The sequence below is a fragment of a genome, unplaced genomic scaffold, assembly GCF_019419815.1.
Source record: "Pyrus x bretschneideri cultivar Hongxiangsu unplaced genomic scaffold, Pyrus_bretschneideri_v1 Contig5, whole genome shotgun sequence".
NCBI classification, from domain to species: Eukaryota; Viridiplantae; Streptophyta; class Magnoliopsida; order Rosales; family Rosaceae; genus Pyrus; species Pyrus x bretschneideri.
In genome coordinates this window covers 11,132,125-11,159,362 of record NW_025999787.1, presented here as the reverse complement: position 1 = coordinate 11,159,362, position 27,238 = coordinate 11,132,125, and the positions used below count along the sequence as shown (strand labels likewise).

General features: G+C 38.3%; 3 protein-coding genes and 1 long non-coding RNA gene across 13 annotated transcripts; 2 read left to right on the top strand and 2 right to left on the bottom strand.

Moving 5' to 3' along the window:
* The first annotated feature begins 239 nt into the window (after window positions 1–239).
* LOC103965127 lies at window positions 240–6,018 on the top strand. Its single transcript, XM_048569441.1, has 9 exons — window positions 240–1,126; window positions 1,323–1,952; window positions 2,131–3,436; window positions 3,861–4,177; window positions 4,297–4,500; window positions 4,882–5,036; window positions 5,200–5,291; window positions 5,398–5,501; window positions 5,668–6,018. The coding sequence occupies exons 1-8, from the start codon at window positions 242–244 to the stop codon at window positions 5,442–5,444; spliced, it is 3,636 nt and encodes a 1,211-aa protein (XP_048425398.1). The 5' UTR covers window positions 240–241; the 3' UTR covers window positions 5,445–5,501; window positions 5,668–6,018.
* Window positions 4,594–12,890, bottom strand: LOC103927543 (putative disease resistance RPP13-like protein 1). Of its 10 annotated transcripts, none has more exons than XR_007252679.1 (5): window positions 8,953–12,890; window positions 8,184–8,309; window positions 7,297–8,071; window positions 7,058–7,166; window positions 6,474–6,979 (listed from the first exon to the last, which is right to left on the bottom strand). XR_007252679.1 is itself a non-coding variant. In XM_048569440.1 (2 exons), exon 1 carries the CDS (start codon window positions 12,725–12,727, stop codon window positions 8,999–9,001), a length of 3,729 nt encoding a protein of 1,242 aa, XP_048425397.1. In that variant the 5' UTR covers window positions 12,728–12,890; the 3' UTR covers window positions 8,721–8,861; window positions 8,953–8,998. The 10 variants fall into 10 exon arrangements, 1 of the variants encoding a protein (XP_048425397.1); XR_007252681.1 differs by having other exon boundaries at window positions 7,058–7,197; window positions 7,297–7,932; XR_007252683.1 differs by having other exon boundaries at window positions 6,474–6,939; window positions 7,058–7,197; window positions 7,297–7,932.
* On the bottom strand, window positions 6,257–27,237 carry LOC108865568. The gene is made up of 2 exons (XR_007252687.1): window positions 27,055–27,237; window positions 6,257–6,428 (listed from the first exon to the last, which is right to left on the bottom strand). It is a non-coding gene; the product is annotated as an uncharacterized LOC108865568 (long non-coding RNA).
* Window positions 24,359–26,210, top strand: LOC125470434. The gene is made up of 5 exons (XM_048569449.1): window positions 24,359–25,029; window positions 25,095–25,272; window positions 25,591–25,745; window positions 25,909–26,000; window positions 26,107–26,210. The coding sequence occupies exons 1-5, from the start codon at window positions 25,004–25,006 to the stop codon at window positions 26,151–26,153; spliced, it is 498 nt and encodes a 165-aa protein (XP_048425406.1). The 5' UTR covers window positions 24,359–25,003; the 3' UTR covers window positions 26,154–26,210.
* Window position 27,238: the final 1 nt, after the last annotated feature.

The following is a 27,238-nucleotide window of genomic DNA, read 5'->3' as shown; positions in this document are numbered from 1 at the left end:
AATAGCAAAAGACGCCATCACCAATATATCTGGTCAAAGAATTAATCAGTCAACATTTTCTTCATCTAACAAGTCTCACGATTCACAGAGAACTCAAATATCTGCTGCAAGGTCTCTTCCAATTCAATGTGATATAGACCTGTGTGCAGAGAATTCCACAGATTCTTCAGACAAGGAAAATAATGCAGATTACTATGCTGGCAGAAAGACGAGTGCAGAAACTAATTGTACTACTGAAGGAATGTCAAAACCGGTCAATTCACAGACTTTGGTTCACAGGGTTACACAGTCCAGATTTGCTGCTTCAAAGAAGCATTTGTCAGAAAAACTGACTCGTGGGTCTGCAGGAATAAGGCACCAGGATGTGTCAAGTACTATGGTAAAAGAGGTACCCTGTACTCAAAACAGTGAATTTGTTAAAGCTGCAGCTGGTGGAGAAACGGAAATTGATCCTGAAGTATCCGTTAAAGGTTCTGGTTCAAAATTGGATGGTACTGGGCTTAGAGCTGAAGTGGAGGTTTTAGCCTCAAGGGAGCCTGCTGATTGTAATGTGTTTGTGAATCCCAAGCACCTTAATTTTGATGACGTGGAAGAATCCTGTAGGAATGGAAGTTATACTCCTGCTTTTAAAGAGGGAATGCAGGGAAGATCATCAGAAAAAAGGTCTATTTCCTTGATGGATGCTGATGATATACTGGAAGAAGGAATGACTGTCGATTACCAAGAAAATCATAACTCGTCCCTGCCAATGAAATTTCTCGGGAATCCGGAAGTTTCAGTCAAAGGGAAGGACCTCCTGAGTGGTTTATCTGGATCTCCTGCAGAAGAGGATAGAAGTATCTCGAATGGAAACGCCATCTCATCAGTAAAGGAGACATCTGATGTTCATAATGATGCAGTTGCTAATATGTTGCTAGAAAGTGGCAATAGAGAGTCTCGGTGTGGAACCATGGGAAGTGTAGAACATAGTCCAAAGGCCATACTAGAATCTCAAGGCCTTTCACTTTCTCGGGTGGATGTTGCAACATCAATTGTCAGTAGAAGTCCTGTTGAAGAAACGCCTCAAAACGAGGACCGCGACATGATTGAGAGCTCTGAATCTTCACCTAAGGCACAGATTAAAGAGGTACTTAATTTTCTGTTGCAGTGATTTCTCTCGCTCTCTCTTGGCTAAGTGGTGGCCCTTACACCTATGTTTTTACACCTATGTTATTCTTTATGGTAGTCTTGTTTTATTTGAGATTTTCTGTTTAATTGTTCTCGACAAATTGCTTGTCTACTTTTATTTGGTCTTTTATAATGTACAAGATTGTGTTCGATAGGGTGAATATAGTGATGAACTGAACGTAGTCAAACCTCCTGATGCAAGTCCTTGTGAAGTGGAAGAGGGAAAAATAGGCGAATTTCAAAGCAAGGAAAGAGGCCTTGTTCTCTCCTCTGGTAGAATTACAAAATCTAGATCAGACCAACAGGAGAGCTCTTTGAATGTCAGTGGCTCAGCCAGTAATGCCAGAAGAACTGGTTCTGTTGGCGTATCACCTCGGCTGTCTAACCCTGCAAATCAACCCTCGGAATTGGTTAACTACTCTCATATCACTAATGACTGTTTTCAAAAGAAGGAAGCAAAGGCAAGAGATCACTTCATTACGGAGGGTTCATGCCCTCAGCATAAACGAAGAAAGATTGAGTGTAAAACAACTGATGACCAGTCTGCTTCTTTGGGCTTGAGAGAACAGGGTTTTTACAATGTCAGTAGAGATTCTATGTGTGGGAAATTGGGAAGTGTAGAAGATAGTCCAAAGGCTGTACTAGAATCTCAAGGGCTTTCAATTTCTCGGGAGGATGTTGTGAAATCAATCGTCAGCAGAAGCTCAGTTGAAGAAACACATCAAAATGAGGATCACCATATGATAGAGTGGTCTGAATCTTCACCTAAGGCACAGATGACAGAGGTAATTACTTTTTTGTTGTGCAATGATCTCTTTCTCTCTCTCTCTCTCTCTCGGCTAAGCTATGGCCCTTACATCTTGTTTTATTTGAGATTTTTTGCATACTTGTTTCTCTTATATCAGACAGGTTGCTTGTCTACTTTATTTGATCTTTTCTAATGCATAATATTGTGGCTGACAGGGTAGAATCAGCTTGGGATGCAGGGATACAAGTGGTAGCGCACCTTTCATTTTCATGGATAAAGAGTTTGAAGCTTCAATCCTAAGTTTGATGAAGCAGACTGGTATGATGGAGGAAACAGGATTAGCACATCCACCAAGCATTATCATTGATTCAGGAAGTCAATGCATGGTAGAGACTACTGTTTCACTAACTCGTAAGGATAATCTTACAACAGGAAATGCTGAACATTTGACATGCGCTGGAAGAGCAATGCAGGAAATGAGATTTGATCTTGGAGTTGGATCTCCACATGGCCAATCCTTGGATTTGATTGGTTCGGATGATAGAAAGCCTGAGCTTGAGGGGTTCGTTATGCAAACAGATGATGAACCAACAAGCATTGCCGGAAAGGGAATTAGCTTTGACGAATGGAACCTTCCAAGCACTACAATTGAACGTGCCAGCATTCTGGAGCATTTGTGCCAATCTACTTGCATGCAAACTCCAGTAGTGTGCTCTTCAGCTTCAAATAAGTTGCACAAAATTCCAAATCTCTACCAATCTGTTCCAATTGGGCTTCTAGAGGGTGTGGATATGAGGACCATGAATGATGTTGTCAAACAATTAAAGGATGGTTATAGTTACTTGAATGAGGAAGTTGGCCAAGCGTTTTATGGAAGGTCCTATTCTGATTGCCTATTAAATCATAGTGGTCAATCTGGTTGGGATACTAAGAAACCGTATCTGTCTCCAGTTGGCAAACTCTGGGATACAACTGGTTCAGGGACTAGTAGTTCAACGAAGCGAGGAAGCTTAATTCTGGAGCTTCCCTGCATTAGTGAAGAAAATGAGAATGCAGATGAGGCAGCTGATACCTTCCAAGATGAAAGTGTTACAGATGCATTAAACAGGTCAATACAGAGAGTACCACTTGCTGACATTACTGAGATTCCAAACCCTCCGGCATCAGTTTCTAAAGCTGAACCATATGCAGATAGACTTAGTCTAGATTCCATGAACACTGAATTCAGCTTAACGGGCACTCATAAGAACTTCAAACGGAAGCTTGGAATCCAAAGCAGCAGCAAGAGAAGATATAACAATAAGGAGAACCTGAGTATGTCACGAGGAACAAACGATATTAAGAGGACCACTGGATCACTTCATAACAGGTTCAATAAACCAAAATTATCTGGAAAAACCAGTCTGAGAAAAGGTGGTCCAAGTTTGTCAGAGCAGGAGCCGAAGCGTAACAATATTGTGTCCAGCATGACTTCTTTCATTCCACTTGTTCAACAGAAACAAGCAGCTGCAGTTGTAACAGGTAATTTCTTACTAGTAATCTTAATCTTTGAACTTTGGATGTTGCATTACATGTACATATTCCATATGATTGTTTTTCTGAGTGTGGAGCATAATTGTATGTCTAAACTGGGTTACAGTATGGATGATGGTTTTATTTTTACTGAGTTAGGTATATTTTATTTGGAATGTAAATTAGCAATGAATGTCTGGGATCATCAAGTAAAAATTAAAGTGCATATTTGAAACTGAGTTGCCCCATTATCATCCATAAGTATTTTATAGGTGACTTCATCTTGTCATAAGGAGCTTGATAGTGATTCATTTGTTTTTTTTTATTATATCATTGTGATTGTGAGCATTCTGGGATATATTTCTTCTCTTTATTTCTTCTTTTTCTCCAATGACTTGATCCAGTATTTTGACCTATTTGTGCTTTCTTGCAGGGAAGAGGGACGTCAAAGTGAAGGCCCTGGAGGCAGCTGAAGCTGCAAAGCGTCAGGCAGAAAAGAAAGAGAATGAACGCAAGATGAAGAAGGAAGCCTTGAAACTTGAGCGCTCAAGAATGGAGCAGGAGAATATCAAGCAGTTGGAGTTGCAGAAGAAAAAGAAGGAAGAAGAGAGGAAGAAAAAGGAGGCAGATATGGCATCAAAGAAGAGACAAAGGGAAGAGGAAGAAAGGAAGGAGAAGGAAAGAAAAAGAATGCGTATTGAAGCACGTAGAAACAAGAGAGAACATGAAGACAAGGTACCTGCAGAAAAGGTAGAGAAAGAAATGAAAACCCAGGCCATTGTATGATTCTTTATGGTCTGCCTCATTTCATTATATCTATCTTTTTGCAATGTTAGATATCACGTTGTATATTGGGCTGTCTTGTGTAGGATGGAAGAGGCCCTGGGGGTAAGGAATATAAGGATGAAATGGCAAGTAAGAAAATGGAGGAAGAAAAGGGTTATGACAATAACAGAAATATTTCGGAGAATAAGCCTAGTACTTCCAGGATTTCAATAAGCAATGCTGGAAAAGAAAGTATTGTCCACGAAGAGTTCCACGAGGCCTCGAGTAATTATGGATATAAAGCAGAGGTAAATGCAAATGATTTTTTAACAACCAATACCCACCATATCTTAGGATCTACTTGCATATGTTGAGTGCTTTTACTTGTGTAGGCTGGAGCATGGTGATAATCCTCTGTTATTGTAGTTTGCATAGGACCGTTTAAACTTGTTGGGTTTTAACTATTATGAGGCCTTCCCCTTTGCTGTCTTTATACCGCAATATAGGAAAGAACGCTACACCAGTCTAATTGCAAGACTTATCTTCTGTTAAAACTACTAGTAGCTTATTGTAAACTTAAATATGAACCACCGTTAGAATGTCTTCTTGTGCATGATTAGCTGCATACTTTCGTTTCGTGCACTTTTACTTTGTAAAGCCTCGTGCTGACATTTCCTGTGATATTTAAGGTACTGAGCAATTCAGACAGAGCAATGAAGAATTCAGTTGCCATTACAAGTCAAGAACAGTCTTATGACATCTCTCCATACAAAGAATCAGATGATGAGAATGACGATGACGACAGTATCATACCAAATAATAAATTTATTCCTTCGTGGTCAAGGTATTTTTTTTTTCAATTGTTGTTATAGATGGAATATGATCTTCAAATTATAGAGCATCGCAATAATCCTAGCGATGTGTATCTTAAGGAATGGCATATATTGCGTACCCTTTGGAACTGTCAACTCGGATGCACTTCTCTAAATCGGTTCTGTTTTGTACAGTAAAAACTGCCTGGCTTTCGCTGCTTCTTCCCAGAATAGAGCAGACCCAGAGACGATCTTCCCCCTGGAAAGCTTTTGCTGCATATCTGAAGGTACTTTTATGGTTTAAAGCCATGGTCTTAGTAGCTACTGCTTTGTCCTTTTGGCTAGTCAATGTTTAGGTACTGCTGGACTAAGTTCGAAAATGCTCATTTGCAGTCCTCTTGCCCCGAAAGCATCAATTGAACAACAGCGGAATGTGTTAATCTATGTTCAGTTATATTCTTCAGTCACCTAGAATATGAGCTTTCGGTCAAGAAGAGGTAATGTTACCTTCTCCTTTTCCCTTTCGGTCTCCTAAACTACGTTTATGCTGGCAGTTTCGTTGTTAAAAGAGCAATTTTCCTTCTGCAAAATGTAAAATGCCTTCAGTTACCGCCTATCAAAACCAAAATACTTGTAATAATTGGTTTTCGTTTCTCCTTGCAGATTTTCAAAGTCTATTTGTGAACAGTTTCTTGAGCAGGCGACACCCTTTCAAGCCGAAATGTAGCTGAAATGCGCAGAGCATTTTTCTTATGTATGGGATTCTGTCGTAATTGTTATGCCAGATAATTTGCAGATTGATTGTAGTTAAGAAGAGTAACAAGTTCCATTGGCAGAAGGGCAATCGCCTGAGCTACCGAGTAATTTGGTCAGCATCTCCTGCTGCTGCTGCATTTTTTGGCACCATACCTGGTTTTACTTTTAACCTCCCAATCATCTTCCTTAAGGATGAAATGTATATATTTTCGTATGGGCGTGTTGTAAGATTATGTATAGCATATACAAATTTAACCATTACAAGTGGCTCGGTGGTTGGGAACGAATTTTAGATCCATATTTCACAAGATATGGTCTAAGTTCGATTTTTGGTGCTGGTGAATCACACGATGGTGGTCGGGGAAGGTTGAAACGCCTCTGTGAGTCCTAGCCCCCGAAAGAGTGGACATGGCAAAGCCACTAGCTAGTCTCTTTTGTAATAGGATAAAAAATATATATACAAATTTGCTACACCAACTAGTATGGAGCAGTGTTCTTTCTCTTTTACACCCAAGTTCAAATTTCTGTTTTTATATTCATAATTTAGATGAATTTAGTGCGGATTATCTTATCCTTTTTTTTTTTTAAATCCCGCTTCATAAATAATTTGATCTGCAACGTTTAAACTCAAAACTTGAGCGAAACAGAGTGAAACGATTTGGAACTACCTCCACCACAATGGTGAGGGTCATCTCCACTTTGATAGTAATAGCTGAAAGTTGGAAGTTCAGGCAGCCTAAACCATTCGCCATTGATGAACAGCTCCAAAGAGGGATAAACAGGGAAACCAGCCCTGCTGAAGGTTTTAAGTACAAAATTAAAAAAAAAAAAAAGCAGTTCAACGTTCCGACTTTGATTTCCATCAATGAAAGTTGCAAGGAATGTGAACCATATTGCCTCAATCTTTTCCATTCATATTCTTTGCACACCTCTTGTTCAGAGAAGAACAAACATTTTGGTGATCCTCGGAAAAGAAAGAGATGGTGGCAAATCCTCTTCTGGCAGGAATGCAAGACAATCGATGATGCATAGCTGCTGAGGTCCTTCTCCAGGCAGGAATTCCGCAAGTGCGTGGTGTTTTGATCCACAGATTTCAAACTTGATCGTCCAGACGGTGTGAGTGGAAGAGAGCCGCTGTTGTTTGAGCAATGTCTCCAACAGATCCTCAGTTCCCCTGATCTGAAATTCTCCAAGGGGGACATAGCATAGTTCGATTCCACTGTTAAAAAAATACCCGATATTATAAATGCAAATATAGGCAAAATGCAGAAAGCAAAAGAGAAGGAAGGTAAATTACAATTTACAAATCATCAGCGTTCAACCAAAGATCGATATATCCTTGTGGTGAAATCTGTAGAGGAACAACCAGCATCCTTGTCAGCCTCCTTGTATAGTAACGCAATGTACTGGCATTCGTCCAAACACAGTTAAGTGGCTCTAAATACAGATAAGTGTCAAATTAACTTTGAATTTTGTTGGAAAATTTGAGGACAATCAATTTAACATAGCAACAGATAAGTTGTACTAAATAAGTACCTGGCTTTGTCTTGAGAGTTGAGAGTTGGAGAGAGTGAAATGAAGGCTCATATGGTGATTTCATCATCTATCTTTATGCAAGGAATGCGAGATATGTTTCTCCAATCTTTTCCCTTCTTGTTCCGATACCTCTTCTTCAGAGAAGGACAACCCCAGATGCTCAGATAAGAAAGAAATGCCGGCAAACCCTCCTCCGGCAGGAATTCGAGACTCTCGCAGCTTGAAATTTGTAGCTGTTGAAGAGAAGTGAGATGCTCAAGTTCCTTTTGTCGAAAGATTTCAGATTTGAAAGTATAGAGATCCAGAGATTGTGAAGAGTGGCAAGGAGCAGCTGTTCCCGGAGCAACATCTCCAACGGATCCTTGTTTCCTTGGACCCGAAATTCTCGGAGAGGGGCAAGTCCTTGCCATCCCCACTCCACTGAAGGCCTCAGTATCTCACAATTTTCAATCCAAAATGTTCGTAGGTTGGGAGGCAAAACCCCTTGTGCAGGTGACCCCAGATTTGGAAGATTTTGTATCCACAAATGTTGAAGGGCAGTGAGGGTGTGCATTTGGGCCAGCAGCAACTTCAAATTCTCGCATTTGGCAGCACAGTCCTGCCAACAACAATAATGCTTCTCCTTTTGCTACAGTCCTGCCAAAGATAGAGTGGAATTATATCCACTTCCATAGCAGCAGCCTCCAAATAAACCACCATTGGCAGCCAACGACTTAAGTGTCATGGCCTAAAATGTACGTGGTAGAGAAAAATGAACCCCTGTGCGCGCACTTGGCTGCACAGGCATATGAATCAGAAAAACAATGAATGGACCCCTTAGCAACTGGGAAATCCTGCTATGTGCTATCATGTACATGAAGCACTACCATGGTTCAGTTGGTACTTACCAAGAAGGTTTCTAAATTTGAGAGCCGGCTGCTCCAACTTTCACCATCAAACTTGGGTTAAGGCTTATCATCATCTATTTCTCCATGGCATCTTCCTCTAGAGCAGTTAACGAATCAAATGATTACCTGCATATATAGTAGAGGAAATCTGCAATGTTTAATAATTTTTTTCTTCGTTTGTTAACTTGCTACATCACACACGCTAATATATAGAAAACAAAGCTCCAAGTCCAGATGCAACTTTGAATATTCTCTTGATTGCTTATGAAATCCACAATGGTGAGAAGAATGCTAATATATAGAAAACAAGCCGACAAATATGTTAGTCCCATCGTGTTGTCCTGACTGATTGCATAGTTGAATTATATTGATCCATAAAGGAAGAACAAAAATTACACTCAAGTGTTCATTCTTACGCTGAAATCTGTAGGCGCAGCAGCTGGCCACCAAGTCTATTCACACTGGCATTCTAGCAAGCGGTGCTAATAAGCCATGCTCTCTTCAACCATGGTGTTTGTATATGCACCTACCACAAGATGAAAGATGAGTAAGCATTCCGCCATATGGAAACTGCAGCAGTATATATATACACAAGTACCTGCAGGAGAATCATATATATCGACCCCCAAGTAGTTCCACAGTATCAGACTAGAAATAATTCACTCCCCTCGCACTCTCCTGTAATTTCATCGTAATTAGACTCTGAAGCTTTAATTTAAGCTGGAATATTGCCGAGGACAATCAATTTAAGAATAAATAATAAAAGTACCTGGTTTTTTTCTTGAGAGTTGAGAGTTAGAGAGTGAAATAAAAGCTCATATGATGGTGATTTCATCATTTATCTCTATGCAAGGAATGCGAGCTATGTTACTCCAATCTTTTCCCTTCTTCAAAGAAGGACAATTCCAGATGCTGACATAAGAAAGAGATGCCGGAAAACCCTCTTTTGGCAGGAATTCGAGACTCTCGCAGCCTGAAATGTGTAGGTGTTGAAGAGAAGTGAGGTGCTCAAATCCCTTTCCGTTCAAAGATTTCAGATTCCATACAGAAGAGATTTCAAGAGTATGAAGAGTGGCAGGGAGCAGCTTTTCATTGAGCAACGTCTCCACCAGATCCTTGTTTCCTGAGATCCAAAATGATTGTAGGTTGGGAGGCAAACCCCCTTGTGCAAATGACACCACTTTTGGAAGATCGAATATCCGCATATCTTGAAGGGCGGTGAGGGTGTGCATGCGGTCCGGCAACAACTTCAAACTTCCGACAGAAAAGGAAGTGAGGTTGGGAGTGTGCAATCCCCCGTCGGGAAAAGAGACAAGATTTGGACAATGCAAAATAGACAGGGAGTTGAGATGGCTGAGATTTTCATCTGCTCCTCCTTCAACAGATACAGATAGGGATTCCAGATTCTGACAACTTTGGATAAAAAGAGATGAAAGGTTGGGGAAAATGCCCAAAGGGAACGACCTCAGAGAATCACAGCTCCCTTCTAGACGCAAAGACTGAAGGGAAGTCAATTTGGCCATCATCTCACGTGATAGGAATTCTAATTTCTTGCAACAGTATAAGCGGAGTGACGTCAGCGTGGTGGGCAGACCATTTGTAGGGAACGACAAGAGTGAGGAACATCTACATAAAATCAAACTTTGAAGACGATTGCTGTTGTGCACCATTTGCGGCAACCACTCTCTCCCATCAAAATGAATATCAAGCATCTGAAGCGACGGCAGCGTCTCCGTCGACTCTAGTAACAATGAGAGACCCGGGCATCCATGTATTGTCAGTTCTTCAAGAGATCCTCGTAAGGACTCCGTGTTCAGGGTATTACTGGCCCTGTTTTCATGTAGAACCTCACAATTGCACACGGTAAGTATTTTCAAGGAAGGAAGATGAGTGGGCAAGTTTCCTCTCAGCTTCGGACATCGAGATAAAGTCAACTCCTTAAGACGAGGAAAGTTTGGACTTTCACCTCCACTTGGACTTGGCTGCCATTCCTCCCACTCTGGCATATCCATAAACACTAGCTTCTCTAAACATTGAAATTGTTGATTTCCCCCGTACAACTCAACACCAACACTCTTAACAACTTTCATCCATTGTACGTAGAGCTCTTTCAGAGCAGGTAGCTGACCAACTGGTGGCAATGAACTGCAATTACCACAGCCACTGAGACGCATCACTTGTAAGTTGGAGAAGGACGAGTCTCCCACCCAATTCGGGAAACTGATTCCGCCATAACACCTGATGGTTAGCTTCACCAAATTTACCCAAGGTTGAAGCCTTTCAAGCACATGTCTCTCTTTTACAAAATCATCGGAAGCTTCAGGACCCCATGCCAACTCTACCTCCTTGAGATCTTTCTTATCCTTCAGCAAGGCATCAATAGCACCGACCACATTTTGCAGATTCAAGATAGAGATTTTTCCTCCAAGGTGCGACAACTCCCTCAGTTCTGCAATGCTTGACCCAGTAGATTCCCCCAACACAAAAGCTGTCAGTGTTCTCAAACTTTTTAGTCTACCCATATGCACAGGCATCTCTTTTATGAAAGTTTCACCAATATCAAGATGACGCAAATGAATCAATCTCCTCATCTCTGCAGGCAACTCAACAAGATAATAACAACCTTTCAACAACAGAGTTTGTAAATTGTAGAGGGTACACACTGTATCTGGTAACCTTTTAATTGTCGTATAAGAGAGATCAATGTAGCGCAAGTGTATGTGGTTACCAATAGAATCAGGTAAGTGAGTGATGTTTTTGTATCTTGACAATGAAAATGCCCGTAAATATTTTTGTGCTGGTAGTAAATCATCTAGAACCTTATTGCTTACATATTCAGCTTCCCAATGCTTATATGGTGCTAAAGATACTGGAAGGAAGGTACGCAAACACTCGACTCCTTCTAGTGGCTCAAATTTTGAAGATGGCTCAAATTTTGAAGATGTATCAAATTCTCCTCGCATATACGACAAGTGGCGAACTCTTTCAGGAACTTCATGTGATTTTTTCTGCTCCAACCTAAAACAAAACTTTCCAGACACAAACATAGCCAAGTCATTGATAAGATCATGCATTGTGAAACTTGGTCGATCCAATCTTGACCTTTGAAATAGTGACAGCAATAACAGTTCATCAAAGTATCTTTCACCAACCTCCTCCATTGCCTTCTCGTTCTCTGCATGTGGAATTAAACCTTCTGCCATCCATAGTAGAATAACATTTTCCTTTTCAAATTCATAGTCCTTCGGAAAAATTGAGCAATAAGCAAAGCATCGTTTCAAGTAAGTTGGAAGATAGTGGTAGCTCAATCTTAGAGAAGGAAGAACACTATCAGCATGTTGTAGATCCCAAAGATTGCTATTCAATATGTGATTCCATTCCTTGTAGTCTAGGTTGCAACTTAAGAGACCCCCTAGCGTTTTTGCAGCTAGAGGCAAACCCTTGCACTTACGTGCAATTTGCTTACCAATTTCAACCAATTCTGGATGTGCAGCGGGGTTTTCATTTCTGAATGCATGTTTTGCTAGCAACAACCAACAATCTCCATCCGACAATTCTTCCAAGTCGTGAATAGGAATAGTATTGTGCACGATGGATGCAACACGTCTATTCCTTGTTGTTACAATGACCTTGCTTCCCCTTGCCCCATACGTGAAAAGAGTTCGTAGCCGATCCCAGTCACCGTAGTTTTCATTCCAAAGGTCATCCAGGACAAGTAAGAATCTCTTTCCCCTCAATTGTTGCCTTAGTTGAACTTCAAGGGAATTCATCTCCAAATTGTCACAAGGCTTTTCAGTGATTTCCTCAATAAGGGTCTTAATAACCCTCAAAGCCTCATACTGTTCGGAAACACAAACCCAGGCATTAATATCAAAGAGCTCTTTAACTTGTTCATCGTTGTAAAGCAGTTGAGCAAGAGTCGTCTTACCAACCCCACCCATTCCGACGACAGGGACTACAGAAAAATTACTGCTACTTTCATTGTCAGATAGCAGCAGCAGAGCTTTTAACTTTTCCTTATCTCCTTCCCTTCCATCGGTACAAAATCCGTCCTCAACAACAGAAGTTGTGGGAGTTCTTTGTGAAACCTTGCCCCCAACAACACCTTCTCTAAGGCCGAGGGTATCTTTTTGTTTTGCAAGGTGTTCCAACTTGTTGAATAAACCTTCTATCCTACCATTCATGCCTTTATAATTAAAAGGATTAAGACGGGTAGAAAGGAATTTCAACACCTTGGGTTTCTTAGTTTGATCTTTCTCCTTGTGACGCGAAGCTTTAGTATCGATCTCATCCACCAGGTCCTCCGCATCGAACACAGCATCTTTGAGATCGTTAAGCCACACCTCGACTGCAGGGTTGACAATCTGCTTCTCCTCTGCGTCGTTGAGCACTGCTTGAAGTGTATTCAATGTCACCCTCAGTTTGTCCATAAGCGAATGGTCGAGTCTTCTTGCCCGGAAGAAGTTGATGAACAGTCCGGAGGCAATCTTTTCGCACAGCACCTTGATCGAACCGGAAAGCAAAGCCTCTCCAACCAAAGCCATTTTCTCTCTTCGTGGCCAAAGGACTAATTGTGATCAAGTATTTGAAGTTGGAAAGCTGAAAATTGTTCTTGGCAAAGGCTGTTAAGATTACTTCATGACTGGTGAGACGACTTGATAATGTTTTGATCAATAATGCAGCGGACCACTCACGGCAAACAAAAAGTAGTAATTGATGGAGTTTGGAAAAACACAGTAAAAAGATTCACGCAATACATTTGGATCTCAACGTTTTTCCATATGATATCATCACATGTTCCCACCATCGTCTTGTCACCATCTTGTCATTATTTCTACTCTGCTTCTAATTCCAAGGGGAACATCTTCGTGTGAAAAATAAGGTTAAAGTTTCGGACAGGACCTCAATGTTGGGTTCAATTTCTGCAATTATTATTTACATTTTATACTTTTAATCTCAACCACTTATTTTCTACAACACTCGTTACCACGTGCTATGTGTTGAGAGTTGTCCTATATCAATGAGGGACAAGGTTTATTATGTATTTATATGATCTTGGACTACTTTCTATATTGTCAATTGATTTTATGGTGGAATCCCAATTTCGTCATGGTATTAGAGCGGGTTGTCTTCCTGTGAAGCCAAACGGCCACATGCGCTCTATGTCACCCAGTTGTTGTCCATGTGTAGGCTTGAAAATCCGTCACACGTGCGGGGGCGTGTTGAGTGTTGTCCCATATCAGTGAGGGACAAGGTTTGTTATGTGCTTATATGGTATTGGGCTACTACCCATATTACCAATTGATTTTATGCTAGAACCTCAATTTCATTAGTGTGGAAAAAAAAAATTTTGAAAAGTTTCTTACTTTTCCTTGCTTTGCCTATATTTTCAACATTTATGGGACCATTCGTGTTTAGGATTTGGTATGCCTATATATTCAAACATTCATGGGACCATTCTGCTTTGCCTATATTTTCTTGCGTTAACCAATTTTGAGTCAAGGTTAACATGTTTTTGCACAAAACTAACTAAGAACACACTCGAGCTGCATACTTACATTGTCAAATTATCGAATTTGATGCCGCATAATTATACAAAAGTATGCGTTTATCGCTCCTTAATTTAGATTAACAGTGCATTTCCTCTTTTACATTTAAATTTGAACCTCCATTCTTATCTCTATAATTTATATGAGTTTAATATAAATTATTTTATCTTTTGTTAAAAAACCCACTTCATAAATAAGTAGATGCGATATGTTTAAACGCAAATCTGTAACAAAAACAACGGAAAAGAACAAGTACAGATGTTTATGGAAGCAAAGGTCTCGAAAACATACGTACTCCACAAAATCTAGCACGAGAGTATTGAGCCTAGATAATATAACCTCCACCCCAATACTAATTTATAATTGATTTATTTTGTGGTTTAGCTAAAATCGCCAATTCTCATTATCATTGTACAAATAAATAAATAAAGAGTAAATTTTAGTAATAGTACCTCAACTTTAATCAAATTGGTTAAAGTTGAGGGATTATTGCTCCAATTGGGTTAGAGTTGAGGGATCATTTCATCAATTGGATTAAAGGTAAGGGATCAATGGTAATGAATTTTTTGTTGAGAGACCATAGCTGCACGTTTTGATGGGTTGAGGGACCAATGGTAATGTATTTGTAGTTGAGGGACCATTGCTCCAATTCAGTTAAAGTTAAGGAATCATTGCTACAATTTACTCATTAATAAAACAAAGGCAAGAAAGGATTTGAAATATTACAGAAGAATTGTTATTAGCATTTAAAAAAAAAAAAATTATTATACGCTCATGTAACGAAGTTATCAAGAATGAATTGAGTGCACGATGACTTTATTTCGCTAATAACAAATTCGTAAAGTGGATCGCATTATTAATATTGCTTTTGGAAAGAATTTCTGTTGTCTGCATCTTCTACATATATAAAGTCAAAAGGAAAAACAAGTGAAACATTTAATATTTCAAAATTGCCCCTTTTATTACAGGTTATATAAAAGTGAAAAAAGTAGGGACATGAATTGATGGTAAAACCAGGCAAAGGAGAGAAAGTGGAGTTAAAAACTAGAACATGCTTAGAGAAAGAAACTGTATTTGAAGCATCCGTTTGGTTGCCCAGCCAACAAAAAAAAAAAACAAAAAAAAACCACAATTAAATATGCAAACAACGGAAATTTGAAGCATGAAGTGTGAACCAATAGATGGAAATGTGACACTGATGTTAGCAAACTTTATGGTCTTCAATCTTGATAATTTATGCGCACATTAGAATCCATACTTCATATTTCACTTGCATTTGTTGATCTCTTGGCACATCTATACTAAATTGTTTGGTATTAGCCGTTTTGTTTGATTTATATTTCAATTTTGTAAGTAGCAAGAGTATCTTAGTAAATGAAAATATCAAAAATAAAATAAACATTTGTAAACAGGGCCAAGCGCATGTAATTATAAATTTGTAGGTCACACGTAGCACACCTGATTAAAGGCCTCTAATCCATGTACCATGGTTAGCACGCCTGATTAAATGCCTCTAATCCATGCACCAATTGTTAACAATGATAAATAACTAACACAACACATTTTAGGGGCAGGTAACGCTTATGATTGAAAAAATGTCTAATGCGCATGCAGAGATGCTAGTTTAAAGTAAATAAAGAAGATTGTACATACGCAAATATGGGATAAACTAGGGATGGATACGGGTCAAGTCAGACTCAAAATTGAAGCAGATGGACCGACCCCATTTGTAAATGAAATGTGGCGGGGCAGGGCGGGTCTTGTTAGCTGAGAAATGAAATCGAACTTAACTTGGCTCGTTTGAAACGAACCGATTCCTACAGGTCCACAGGTTTTTTTTTTATATATAATTTTTTTGTTAATAAACTATGATTGTTGTGCTTGAAGTAAAAGCTGGTGTGCTTGAACAAAATACCTGTTGTGCTACAAGTAAAAGCACAATAAATTAAAGTGGACTTTTCAATTTTCAAAATATAATTATCATTGCGTGGTGTTATTGGAACTCACAATCAAAACAATTATAATTGGGTGATGTTATTGGAACTCACAATCAAAATATAATCATCATTCATTTTTCTCTCTTCGTGGCCAAAGGACTAATTTTGATCAAGTATTTGAAGTTGGGAAACTGAAAATTGTTCTTGGCAAAGGCTGTTAAGATTACTTCATGACTAGGGAGACGACTTGATAATTTTTTGGTTAATAATGCAGCGGACCACACACGGCAAAATAAAGTAGTTCGCAGAGTTTGGAAAAACACAGCAAAAAGAAAGAAATTTTAACAAAAAATTTTCGATACTGTTTATTTTAACGAAAAATCATATTTTTACATTAAAATATTAATCTTAATACTATTTATTTTACCTTTTATTTTATCTTTTATCTTTAAAACTCAAAATTTTCATATTTTTTCTTAAAAAGAATCACGCAATATTTTTAGATCTCATATCACAAGGCCCCCACCATCCTCTTGTCACATGGCATCGTCTTGTGAGATTACTTCACGACTGATGAGTGGTGAGACGACTTGATATTTTTCTTGGTCAACAATGCAGTGGACCACACACGGCAAACATAAAGTAGAAATTGGTGGAGGTTGGAAAAATAGTAGAAAAATCATGCAATATATTTGGATTTTTCCATATGATATTATCACATGGGCCCCACCATTCTCTTGTCACCACCCTCTTGGCTCGAATTGTCACCATCCTCCACCATCCTCTTATCATTATTCTACTCTAATTCCAAAACATCTACACGTAAAAAAATATAAAAAGATCAATTGCCACACCACGATAAAACATTCAATATCTCAAAATTGCCCTTTTTATTACAGATTATAAAAAAAAATAAAAAAGTAAGGACATGATGGTAAAACGTGGCAAGGAGAGAAAGTGGAGGAAAGAAACTAGAACGTGCTTAAAGAAATAAAAGTATATTTGATGCAGTTGTCGTTGTAATATCTCATTCCAATATCACTTCTCCCTCGCGCTCCAACTTCTCCCGTTCCCTGCTTTCCTCCAGTCTCTATATGGTCTTACTTTTCCATGCAAAAACGGGATCTTTACCTTCACCAAAATGGTCAATCTCAAGGTGCTGCAGAGAACGATCCCTTCATAAAAAATGTTCTGATTACGGCCGCCTACATCACCTTCTACGAACTCAACATTGAGAACAATCAATGGGTTCGTTTTCCAAATTATAACTTCCAGTTCTCCGTTTGGTTGCCCGTAAAAGAAAAAGAAAAAAAAATCACAATTAAATCTACGAACAAGGGAAATTTGAAATATGAAATGCGAACAAATAGGTGGAAATGTGACACTGATGTTGGCAAACTTTATGGTCTTCAATCTTGATAATGCATACATTGGAATCCATACTTCATATTTCACTTGTATTGGTTGATCTTTTGGCACATCTATACTGAATTGTTTGGTATTAGCCGTTTTGTTTAATTCATATTTCAATTTTGTAAGTAGCAAGAGTATCTTAGTAAATGAAAATATCAAGAATAAAATAAAAATTGTAAATAGTGCCAAGTGCATGTAATTATAAATTTGTAAGTCATGCGTAGTGCGCCTGATTAAAGGCCTCTAATCCATGTACCATTGTTAGCATGCTTGATTAAATGCCTCTAATCCATGTACCAATTGTTAACAATGATAAATAACTAACGCAACACATTTTAGGGGCGGGTAACGCCTGTGATTAAAAAAAATGCCTAACGCTCATGCAGAGAAGCTAGTTTAGAGTAAATAAAGAAGACTGTATGTATGCAAATGTGGGATAAACTAGGGGTGGATACCGGCCAAGCCAGACTCAAAATTGAAGTAGACGGACCGGACCCATTTGTAAATGAAATGTGGCAAGGCAGGGCGGGTCTTGTTAGCGAGAAATGAACCAAACTTAACCTAACTCGTTTGAAATGAACCGATTCCTACAAGTTCACGGGTCATTTTTTTTATATATATTTTTTATTAATAAACTATGACCGTTGTGCTTGAACAAAATAGCAGTTGTGCTTGAACAAAATAGTTGTTGTGCTACAAGTAAAGCACAATAAATTATAGCGGAGTAGCCTACCATCACTTTTCAATTTTCGTAAGTTCCAAGTGAGCCGAAGGCAAAGGCTAACAGTCAGCCAAAATGCCCAACTGAAAATATAGAAAAGAAAGTACACAAACAGCATGTCACATCTCAGTCTGGGCCCCTATCATATCCCGGGCCCGATTTCACTGTAGCACGATGTTATCCGCTTTGGGCCCCGGTCACATCCTCACGGTTTTGTTTCTGGGAACTCACACAAGAACTTCCCAGTGGGTCACCTATCTTGGGAATGTTCTCACCCAAACTCGCTTAACTTCGGAGTTCCGATGTCCTCGTCAGCACACATCCGCCTAGGGATTGGCTCTGATACCAAATTATCACATCCCAGCCTGGGCCCCTACCACATCCCGGACCCGATTCCATCGTAGCACGATGTTATCCGGTTTGGGCCCCGGCCACACCCTCATGGTTTTGTTTCTGGGAACTCACGCAAGAACTTTCCAGCGGTCACCCATCCTGGGAATGTTCTCGCCTGAACTCGCTTAACTTCGGAGTTCCAGTGTCCTCGTCGGCATACATCCGCCCAAGGATTGGCTCTGATACCAAATTGTCACATCCCCGCCTGGGCCCCCACCACATCCCGGCCCCGACTCCACCGTAGCACAATATTGTCCGCTTTGGGCCTCGGCCATGCCTTCACGATTTTGTTTCTGAGAACTCACGCAAGAACTTCTCAGTGGGTCACCACTCCTGGGAATGCTCTCGCCTGAACTCGCTTAACTTCGGAGTTCCGATGGAATCCGAAGCCAGTAAGTTCTCAAAATGCCTCGTGCTAGGTAGAGATGAGAATATACATATAAGGCTTACAGGATCCTCACCCCTGGACGATGTGGGATCTTACACAGTAAGTTACAAAATGATTATCCCTTAAACCAAATCATGGTGACTGAACTTGCCACAAACCAACTTGCAGATTTGAATTCTTCAAATCTAGAACTCAATCTTAACTCCATGCAACCTCCCTAATAAAATTAAATCAATCACAAAACCCTAATAGCAATTGATTAACATGAGATTAATAAATTTCATCGAAAATCTAATACGATAATACCTTTAAATTAACCACAAAAATAACAAAACCGCATCAAAATCCCAATTTTCAATCCCACTGTAGAGAGAAATCGAGCAGATCCCCAGATCCCCCAATAAAATGAAACATGCAAATGAGAATTCAATAATTACAACTCAAATTAAAAGCTTCTGCTTTCATAGACATCTGAATTCTTGAAAATTTACCCATGTAGGCTGTAGCCCCAATTAGTCGAAATCAATCGAGCATGAGAGATTTTCTTTCATAGACATTTGTTTTACGAGACATCTACTTTCAAACGAGTATGAGAGACTCATGTAGAACAAGATATGGATTAATTTCAAAGACATGTCACATGGTAAACTATTAGAATTGGATATCTATTTTTCCCTACAATAATAATTGGGTGTTGTTATTGGAACTCACAATCAAAATATAATTATCATTAATTTTTCTCTCTTCGTGGCTAAAGGACTAATTTTGATCAAGTATTTGAAGTTGGGAAACTGAAAATTGTTCTTGGCAAAGGCTATTGAGATTACTTCAAGACTGGGGAGACGACTTGATGATTTTTTGGTCAATAATGCAGCGGACCACACATGGCAAAATAAAGTAGTTCGCAGAGTTTGGAAAAACACAGTAAAAAGAAAGAAATTTTAACGAAAAGTTTTTAATACTGTTTATTTTAACGAAAAATCATATTTTTATATTAAAATATTAATCTTGATAATATTCATTTTACCTTTTATTTTATCTTTATCTTTAAAATTTAAAATTTTTAAATAATTTTCATTAATTTCCTTTAAAAAGAATCACGCAATATTTTTGGATCTCGACATTTTTCCATATGATATGATCACAAGGCCCCCACCATCCTCTTGTCACATGGCATCGTCTTGTGAGATTACTTCATGACTGGTGAGTGGTGAGACGACTTGATATTTTTCTTGGTCAACAATGCAGTGGACCACACACGGCAAACATAAAGTAGAAATTGGTGGAGGTTGGAAAAATAGTAGAAAAATCATGCAATATATTTGGATTTCACCATTTTTCCATATGATATTATCACATGGGCCCCACCATTCTCTTGTCACCACCCTCTTGGCATCGAATTGTCACCATCCTCCACCATCCTCTTATCATTATTCTACTCTAATTCCAAAACATCTACGTGTAAAACAATATAAAAGGATGAATTGCCACACCACAAAGAAACATTCAATATCTCAAAATTGCCCCTTTTATAAGGTTATAAAAAATTAAAAAAGTAAGGACATGATGGTAAAACGTGGCAAGGAGAGAAAGTGGGGGAAAGAAACTAGAACATGCTTAAAGAAATAAAAGTGTATTTGAAAAAGTGTATTTGAAACAGTTGTCACAGTTGTCATAGTAATATGCTTAAAGAAATAAAAGTGTATTTGAAAAAGTGTATTTGAAACAGTTGTCACAGTTGTCATAGTAATATGCTTAAAGAAATAAAAGTGTATTTGAAACTAGAACATGCTTAAAGAAATAAAAGTGTATTTGAAACAGTTGTATTTCCATACAAAAACGGAATCTTTACCTTCACCAAAATGGTCAATCTCAATGTGCTGCAGAGTTACGATCTCTTCATAAAAAATGTTCTGATTACCGCCACCTACGTCACCTTCTACGAATTCAACATCGAGAACAATCAATGGGTTCGTTCCTTGAATTGTAACTTCCAATTCTCTGTTTGGTTGCCCAGGAAAAAACAAAAAAACACCACAATTAAATCTACGAACAACGGAAATTTGAAATATGAAGTGCGAACCAATAGGTGGAAATGTGACACTAATGTTGGAAAATTTTATGGTCTTCAATCTTGATAATTTATGCACACATTGGAATCCATACTTCATATGTTCACTTATATTTGTTGATCTCTTGGCACATACTAAATTGTTTGGTATTAGTCATTTTGTTTGATTCATATTTCAATTTTGTAAGTAGCAAGAGTATCTTAGTAAATGAAAATATCAAAAACAAAATAAAAATTGTAAACAGTGCCCAAGCATGTCATTATAAATTTGTAAGTCACGCGTAGCACGTCTGATTAAAAGCCTTAATCCTACGAATTGTTAACAATGATAAACAAATAATGCAACATATTTTAGGGGCGCTTAGCGCCTATGATTTAAAAATATCTCTCGCATTAAGCGAACATATCATATCAAAATCCATGCAACCTCCTAATAAAATTAAGAAAGCTTTAATGAAAAGAATTTGGACTAACCTATTATTTAACCAAAAAAGACTTCATATTTAATCATAAAGACACTAACTTATATTAGACTCTACAAACAGTAAAAGACATGGGCTGAAGTAAAAGCCCAAAATGCAATATTTTTTTTTTCCAGCCATGCCCCTGACAGAAACTTCATTCTGTCAGCCCAATTCCGTTGGAAATAAATTTTCCTTTATTTACAAGTATGCCACTACCTCATTAAAGTCTAAATATCATATGAAAATAAAATTTTTAAAAGTTTCCATGAATTCTCGTATCAGGACGTCCCTGATTGTAGTATTATATGATTTGACTCTTAAATAAATACAAAAACAGGCTATTATCATCAATGTTACTTATTATTCATGTTTTAAATAGGAATGCATCTAATAATCAAGCAACATGAATAAAATCAAATTAATCTTATAGTTCGACTACGAAACAAAAATAGCGCATGAAATTAAAATTACATAGTAGCAATATCCCATACAAGTCGTCTTGTTATTTTTTTATACAAATCAATTCGGAAATCTTATTATTTTCATTCTCATCCTGCAATGTTGCACGATGATTTGAACTGTTTATCTTTTAGGTCGTTATTTAAAAACCATCTCTACAAAAAGCTAAATGCATTCAAAAGTTTTTGCTCATGTAACGAGATTATTCAATAATTCTTTTGAACACTGAAATTATGACAATATTATTCTACAATGGTTTGAGGATATCTTGTTTGGTTCTTTTGTTGCAAAGTTGCTCTTTAAAGAGTGGCCTAGATAACATACGGTTTTGATCATTGAGTGACATTGCTTGATCATAAAAAAGAAATGAGAAAGTAGAAAGAAAAAAAATTGACAATAGACTAACAAAATAATTGGATTCAAATTTGTCTTTAACGAGAATTGAACCTAAAATTTCTCACGTGAAAGCAGTAGTAAATGTGAAGTTTTTTGATAAAGGAAATAAAATAGTTGGTATGACATCATACTCACCAATCACGATGTATATGTTCCATACATGTGGGGTCTTGGCCTTCCATTCTTCCTTATCCGGTCTATTATTAAGCTAAGTTAGGTTCGGGCATTGTTAGCAAGTGGTACATTACATTTTCATGGAAGCATAATCACGACTCACGAAGAGGAAAAAGGAAATAATAAGCTCCAATCATCCAATGGCGTATGAGTTATAGCACAATCAAGATTCATTTGTCGCTCTGTTGTAGCAAATCAATTCTTTATACAAGTCACCTTGTTATTCAATTTACGTTTTTAATCAAAACAGTCACTTTTATTATTTTTTTAAATTTACGACAAATTCATATGATTATTGAAAATTATTTTGTAAAGTACTACGGAGTTGTGATTATTTAAAATTTCATCTCATTTTATCAAATTCATCAAAGTATTAAAGATAAATAAATTTACTTACACCCGCCTAGGCTCCTGTTTTGGCTTTCCCTAGGCCCAGTTTGTTACCCGATAAGCGCCTAGCATCCTTTAGAACCATGAGAATTAGTGTGTGTTTTTATTCAGTTTCATAAATAGTATATAATTTTGCGATAGTTTCAGCAATAGTGTGCATTATTTTTGAACCAAATCCAGAATTAGTGTGAGTTATTTTGTATTAGTTCCAGAAATAGTGTTTATTTTGTTATTTTTCATAAATAGTGTGAGTTATTTTACTTTAAAAAATAATACGGGTCATTATGCTGTAGTTTCAAGAAATAGTGTGGATTATTTTAGTTCACTTTCAAAAGTAGTGTGGGTTATAATGTTGTGATTTCAGAAATAATGCAGGTTAGTTTTGTTCTCTTATATCAGACAGGTTGCTTGTCTACTTTTATTTGATCTTTTCTAATGCATAAGATTGTGTCTGACAGGGTAGAATCACCTTGGGATGCGGGGATACAAGTGGTAATGCACCTTTCGTTTTCACGGATAAAGAATTTGAAGCTTCAATCCTAAGTTTGATGAAGCAGACTGGTATGATGGAGGAAACAGGAAGTCAATGCATGGAAGAGACTACTGTTTCACTAACTCGTGAGGATAATCTTACAACAGGAAATGCTGAACATTTGACTTGCGCTGGAAGAGCAATGCAGGAAATGAGATTTGATCTCGGAGGGACCAGCAATTTTGGATCTCCACATGGCCAATCCTTGGATTTGATTGGTTCGGATGATAGAACGCCTGAGCTTGAGGGGTTCGTTATGCAGACAGATGATGAACCAACAAGCATTGCTGGAAAGGGAATTAGCTTTGACGAGGGGAACCTTCCAAGCACTGCAATTGAACATGCCAGCATTCTGGAGCACCTGTGCCAATCTGCTTGCATGCAAACTCCAGTAGCGTGCTCTTCAGCTTCAAATAAGTTGCACAAAATTCCAAATCTCTACCAATCCGTTCCAACTGGGCTTCTAGAGGGTGTGGATATGAGGACCATGAATGATGCTGTCAGACAATTAAAGGATAGTCATAGTTACTCGAGTGAGGAAGTTGGCCAGGCGTTTTATGGAAGGTCCTATTCTGATTGCCTCTTAAATCATAGTGGTCAATCTGGTTGGGATACTAAGAAACCTTATCTGTCTCCAGTTGGGAAACTCTGGGATATAACTGGTTCAAGGACTAGCAGTTCAAGGAACCGAGGAAGCTTAAATCTGGAGCTTCCCTGCATTAGTGAAGAAAATGAGAATGCAGATGAGGCAGCTGATACTTTCCAAGATGAAAGTGTTTCAAATGCATTAGATAGGTCAATACAAGAGTACCACTTGCTGACATTACTGAGATTCCAAACCCTCCTGCATCAGTTTCTAAAGCTGAGCCATATGCAGATAGACTTAGTCTAGATTCCGTCAACACTGAATTCAGCTTAACAGGCACTCATAAAAGCTTCAAACAGAGGCTTGGAATCCAAAACCGCAGCAAGAGAAGAATAACAATAAGGAGAACCTGAGCATGTCACGAGGAACAAACGATATTAAGAGGACCACTGGATCACTTCATAGCAGGTTCAGTAAACCAAAATTATCTGGAAAAACAAGTTTGAGAAAAGGTGGTTCAAGTTTATCAGAGCAGGAGCCGAAGCGTAACAATATTGTGTCCAGCATGACTTCTTTCATTCCACTTGTTCAACAGAAACAAGCAGCTGCAGTTGTAACAGGTAATTTGTTACTAGTAATCTTAATCTTTGAACTTTAGATGTTGCATTACATGTACATATTCCATATGATTGTTTTTCTGAGTGTGGATCACAATTGTATGTCTAAACTGGGTTACAGTATGGATGATGGTTTTATTTTTACTGAATTTGGGTATATTTTATTTGGAATGTAAATTAGCAATGAATGTCTGGGATCATCAAGTAAAAATTAAAGTGCATATTTGAAAGTCCCATGAAAACTGAGTTGCCCCATTATCATCCATAAGTATTTTATAGGTGACTTCATCTTGTCATAAGGAGCTTGATAGTGATTCATTTGTTTTTTTTATTGTATCATTGTGATTGTGAGCATTCTGGGATATATTTCTTCTCTTTGTTTCTTCTTTTTCTCCAATGACTTGATCCAGTATTTTGACCTATTTGTGCTTTCTTGCAGGGAAGAGGGAGGTCAAAGTGAAGGCCCTGGAGGCAGCTGAAGCTGCAAAGCGTCAGGCAGAAAAGAAAGAGAATGAACGCAAGATGAAGAAGGAAGCCTTGAAACTTGAGCGGTCAAGAATGGAGCAGGAGAATATGAAGCAGTTGGAGTTGCAGAAGAAGAAGATGGAAGAAGAGAGGAAGAAAAAAGAGGCAGATATGGCATCAAAGAAGAGACAAAGGGAAGAGGAAGAAAGGAAGGAGAAGGAAAGAAAAAGAATGCGTATTGAAGCACGTAGAAACAAGAGAGAACATGAAGACAAGGTACCTGCAGAAAAGGTAGAGAAAGAAATGAAAACCCAGGCCATTGTATGATTCTTTTTGCAATGTTAGATCTTGTGTAGGATGGAAGAGGCCCTGGGGGTAAGGAATCTAAGGATGAAATGGCAAGTAAGAAAATGGAGGAAGAAAAGGGTTATGACAATAACAGAAATATTTCGGAGACTAAGCAATGCTGGAAAAGAAAGTATTGTCCACGAAGAGTTCCACGAGGCCTCGAGTAATTATGGATATAAAGCAGAGGTAAATGCAAATGATTTTTTAACAACCAATACCCACCATATCTTAGGATCTACTTGCATATGTTGAGTGCTTTTACTTGTGCAGGCTGGAGCATGGTGATAATCCTCTGTTTTTATACCGCAATATGGGAACGAAGGCTACACCTTTGCTGTCTTTATACCGCAATATAGGAAAGAAGGCTACACCAGTCTAATTGTAAATTCAAATATGAACCACCGTTAGAAAGTCTTCTTATGCATGATTAGCTCCATACTTTCGTTTCGTGCACTTTTACTTTCTTTGTAAAGCCTCGTGCTGACATTTCCTGTGATATTTAAGGTACTGAGCAATTCAGACAGAGCAATGAAGAATTCAGTTGCCATTACAAGTCAAGAACAGTCTTATGACATCTCACCATACAAAGAATCAGATGATGAGAATGACGATGACGACAGTACCATACCAAATAATAAATTTATTCCTTCGTGGTCAAGGTATTTTTTTTTTCAATTGTTGTTATAGATGGAATATGATCTTCAAATTATAGAGCATCGCAATAATCCTAGCGATGTGTATCTTAAGGAATGGCATATATTGCGTACCCTTTGGAACTGTCAACTCGGATGCACTTCTCTAAATTGGTTCTGTTTTGTACAGTAAAAACTGCCTGGCTTTCGCTGCTTCTTCCCAGAATAGAGCAGACCCAGAGACGATCTTCCCCCCGGAAAGCTTTTGCTGCATATCTGAAGGTATTTTTATGGTTTAAAGCCATGGTCTTAGTAGCTACTGCTTTGTCCTGTTGGCTAGTCAATGTTTAGGTACTGCTGGACTAAGTTCAAAAATGCTCATTTGCAGTCCTCTTGCCCCGAAAGCATCAATTGAACAACAGCGGAATGTGTTAATCTATGTTCAGTTATATTCTTCAGTCACCTATAATATGAGCTTTCGGTCAAGAAGAGGTAATGTTACCTTCTCCTTTTCCCTTTCGGTCTCCTAAACTACGTTTATGCTGGCAGTTTCGTTGTTAAAAGAGCAATTTTCCTTCTGCAAACTGTTCAAAGTCTATTTGTGAACAGTTTCTTGAGCAGGTGACGCCCTTTCAAGCCGAAATGTAGCTGAAATGCGCAGAGCTTTTTTCTTATGTATGGGATTCTGTCATAATTGTTATGCCAGATAATTTGCAGATTGATTGTAGTTAAGAGGAGTAACAAGTTCCATTGGCAGAAGGGCAATCGCCTGAGCGACCGAGTAATTTGGTCAGCATCTCCTGCTGCTGCTGCATTTTTTGGCACCATACCTGGTTTTACTTTTAACCTCCCAATCATCTTCCTTAAGGATGAAATGCATATATTTTCGTATGGGCGTGTTGTAAGATTATGCATAGCATATACAAATTTAATCATTACAAAGTGGCTCAGTGGTTGGGAACGAATTTTAGATCCATATTTCACAAGACATGTTCTAAGTTCGATTTTTGGTGCTGGTGAATCATACGATGGTAGTCGGGGGAGGTCGAAATGCCTCTGTGAGTCCTAGCCCCCGAAAAAGTGGACATGGCAAAGCCACTAGCTAGTCCCTTTCTTAATAAGATAAAAAATATATATACAAATTTGCTACACCAACTAGTATAGAGCAATGTTCTTTCTCTTTTACATCCAAGTTCAAATTTCTGTTTTTATATCCATAATTTAGATGAATTTAGTGCAGATTATCTTATCCTTTTTTTAAAATCTCGCTTCATAAATAATTTGATCTGCAATGTTTAAACTCAAAACTTGAGCGAAACACCGTGAAACGAACTACCTCCACCACAAATCTTTAACAAAAACGATGGAAAAGAAAAGGTACAAACGTTTACACGAGAGAAGTTGTAAGGACTTGGATAGTGAGGGTCATCTCCACTTTGAAAGTAATAGCTGAAAGTTGGAAGTTCAGGCAGCCTAAACCATTCGCCATTGATGAACAGCTCCAAAGAGGGATAAACAGG

What these genes read in the sequence shown, in the direction of transcription:
- LOC103965127 (XM_048569441.1), top strand. Translation starts at nt 242, where the DNA reads ATGTCAAAACCGGTCAATTCACAGACTTTGGTTCACAGGGTTACACAG. An exon ending in AGCAGCTGCAGTTGTAACAG is followed by an intron (nt 3,437 to 3,860) that starts GTAATTTCTTAC and finishes GCTTTCTTGCAG; the next exon opens with GGAAGAGGGACGTCAAAGTG. An exon ending in ACAAGGTACCTGCAGAAAAG is followed by an intron (nt 4,178 to 4,296) that starts GTAGAGAAAGAA and finishes TGTCTTGTGTAG; the next exon opens with GATGGAAGAGGCCCTGGGGG.
- LOC103927543 (XM_048569440.1), bottom strand. Translation starts at nt 12,727, where the DNA reads ATGGCTTTGGTTGGAGAGGCTTTGCTTTCCGGTTCGATCAAGGTGCTG.
- LOC125470434 (XM_048569449.1), top strand. Translation starts at nt 25,004, where the DNA reads ATGAAGACAAGGTACCTGCAGAAAAG. An exon ending in ACAAGGTACCTGCAGAAAAG is followed by an intron (nt 25,030 to 25,094) that starts GTAGAGAAAGAA and finishes GATCTTGTGTAG; the next exon opens with GATGGAAGAGGCCCTGGGGG. An exon ending in ATTATGGATATAAAGCAGAG is followed by an intron (nt 25,273 to 25,590) that starts GTAAATGCAAAT and finishes GTGATATTTAAG; the next exon opens with GTACTGAGCAATTCAGACAG.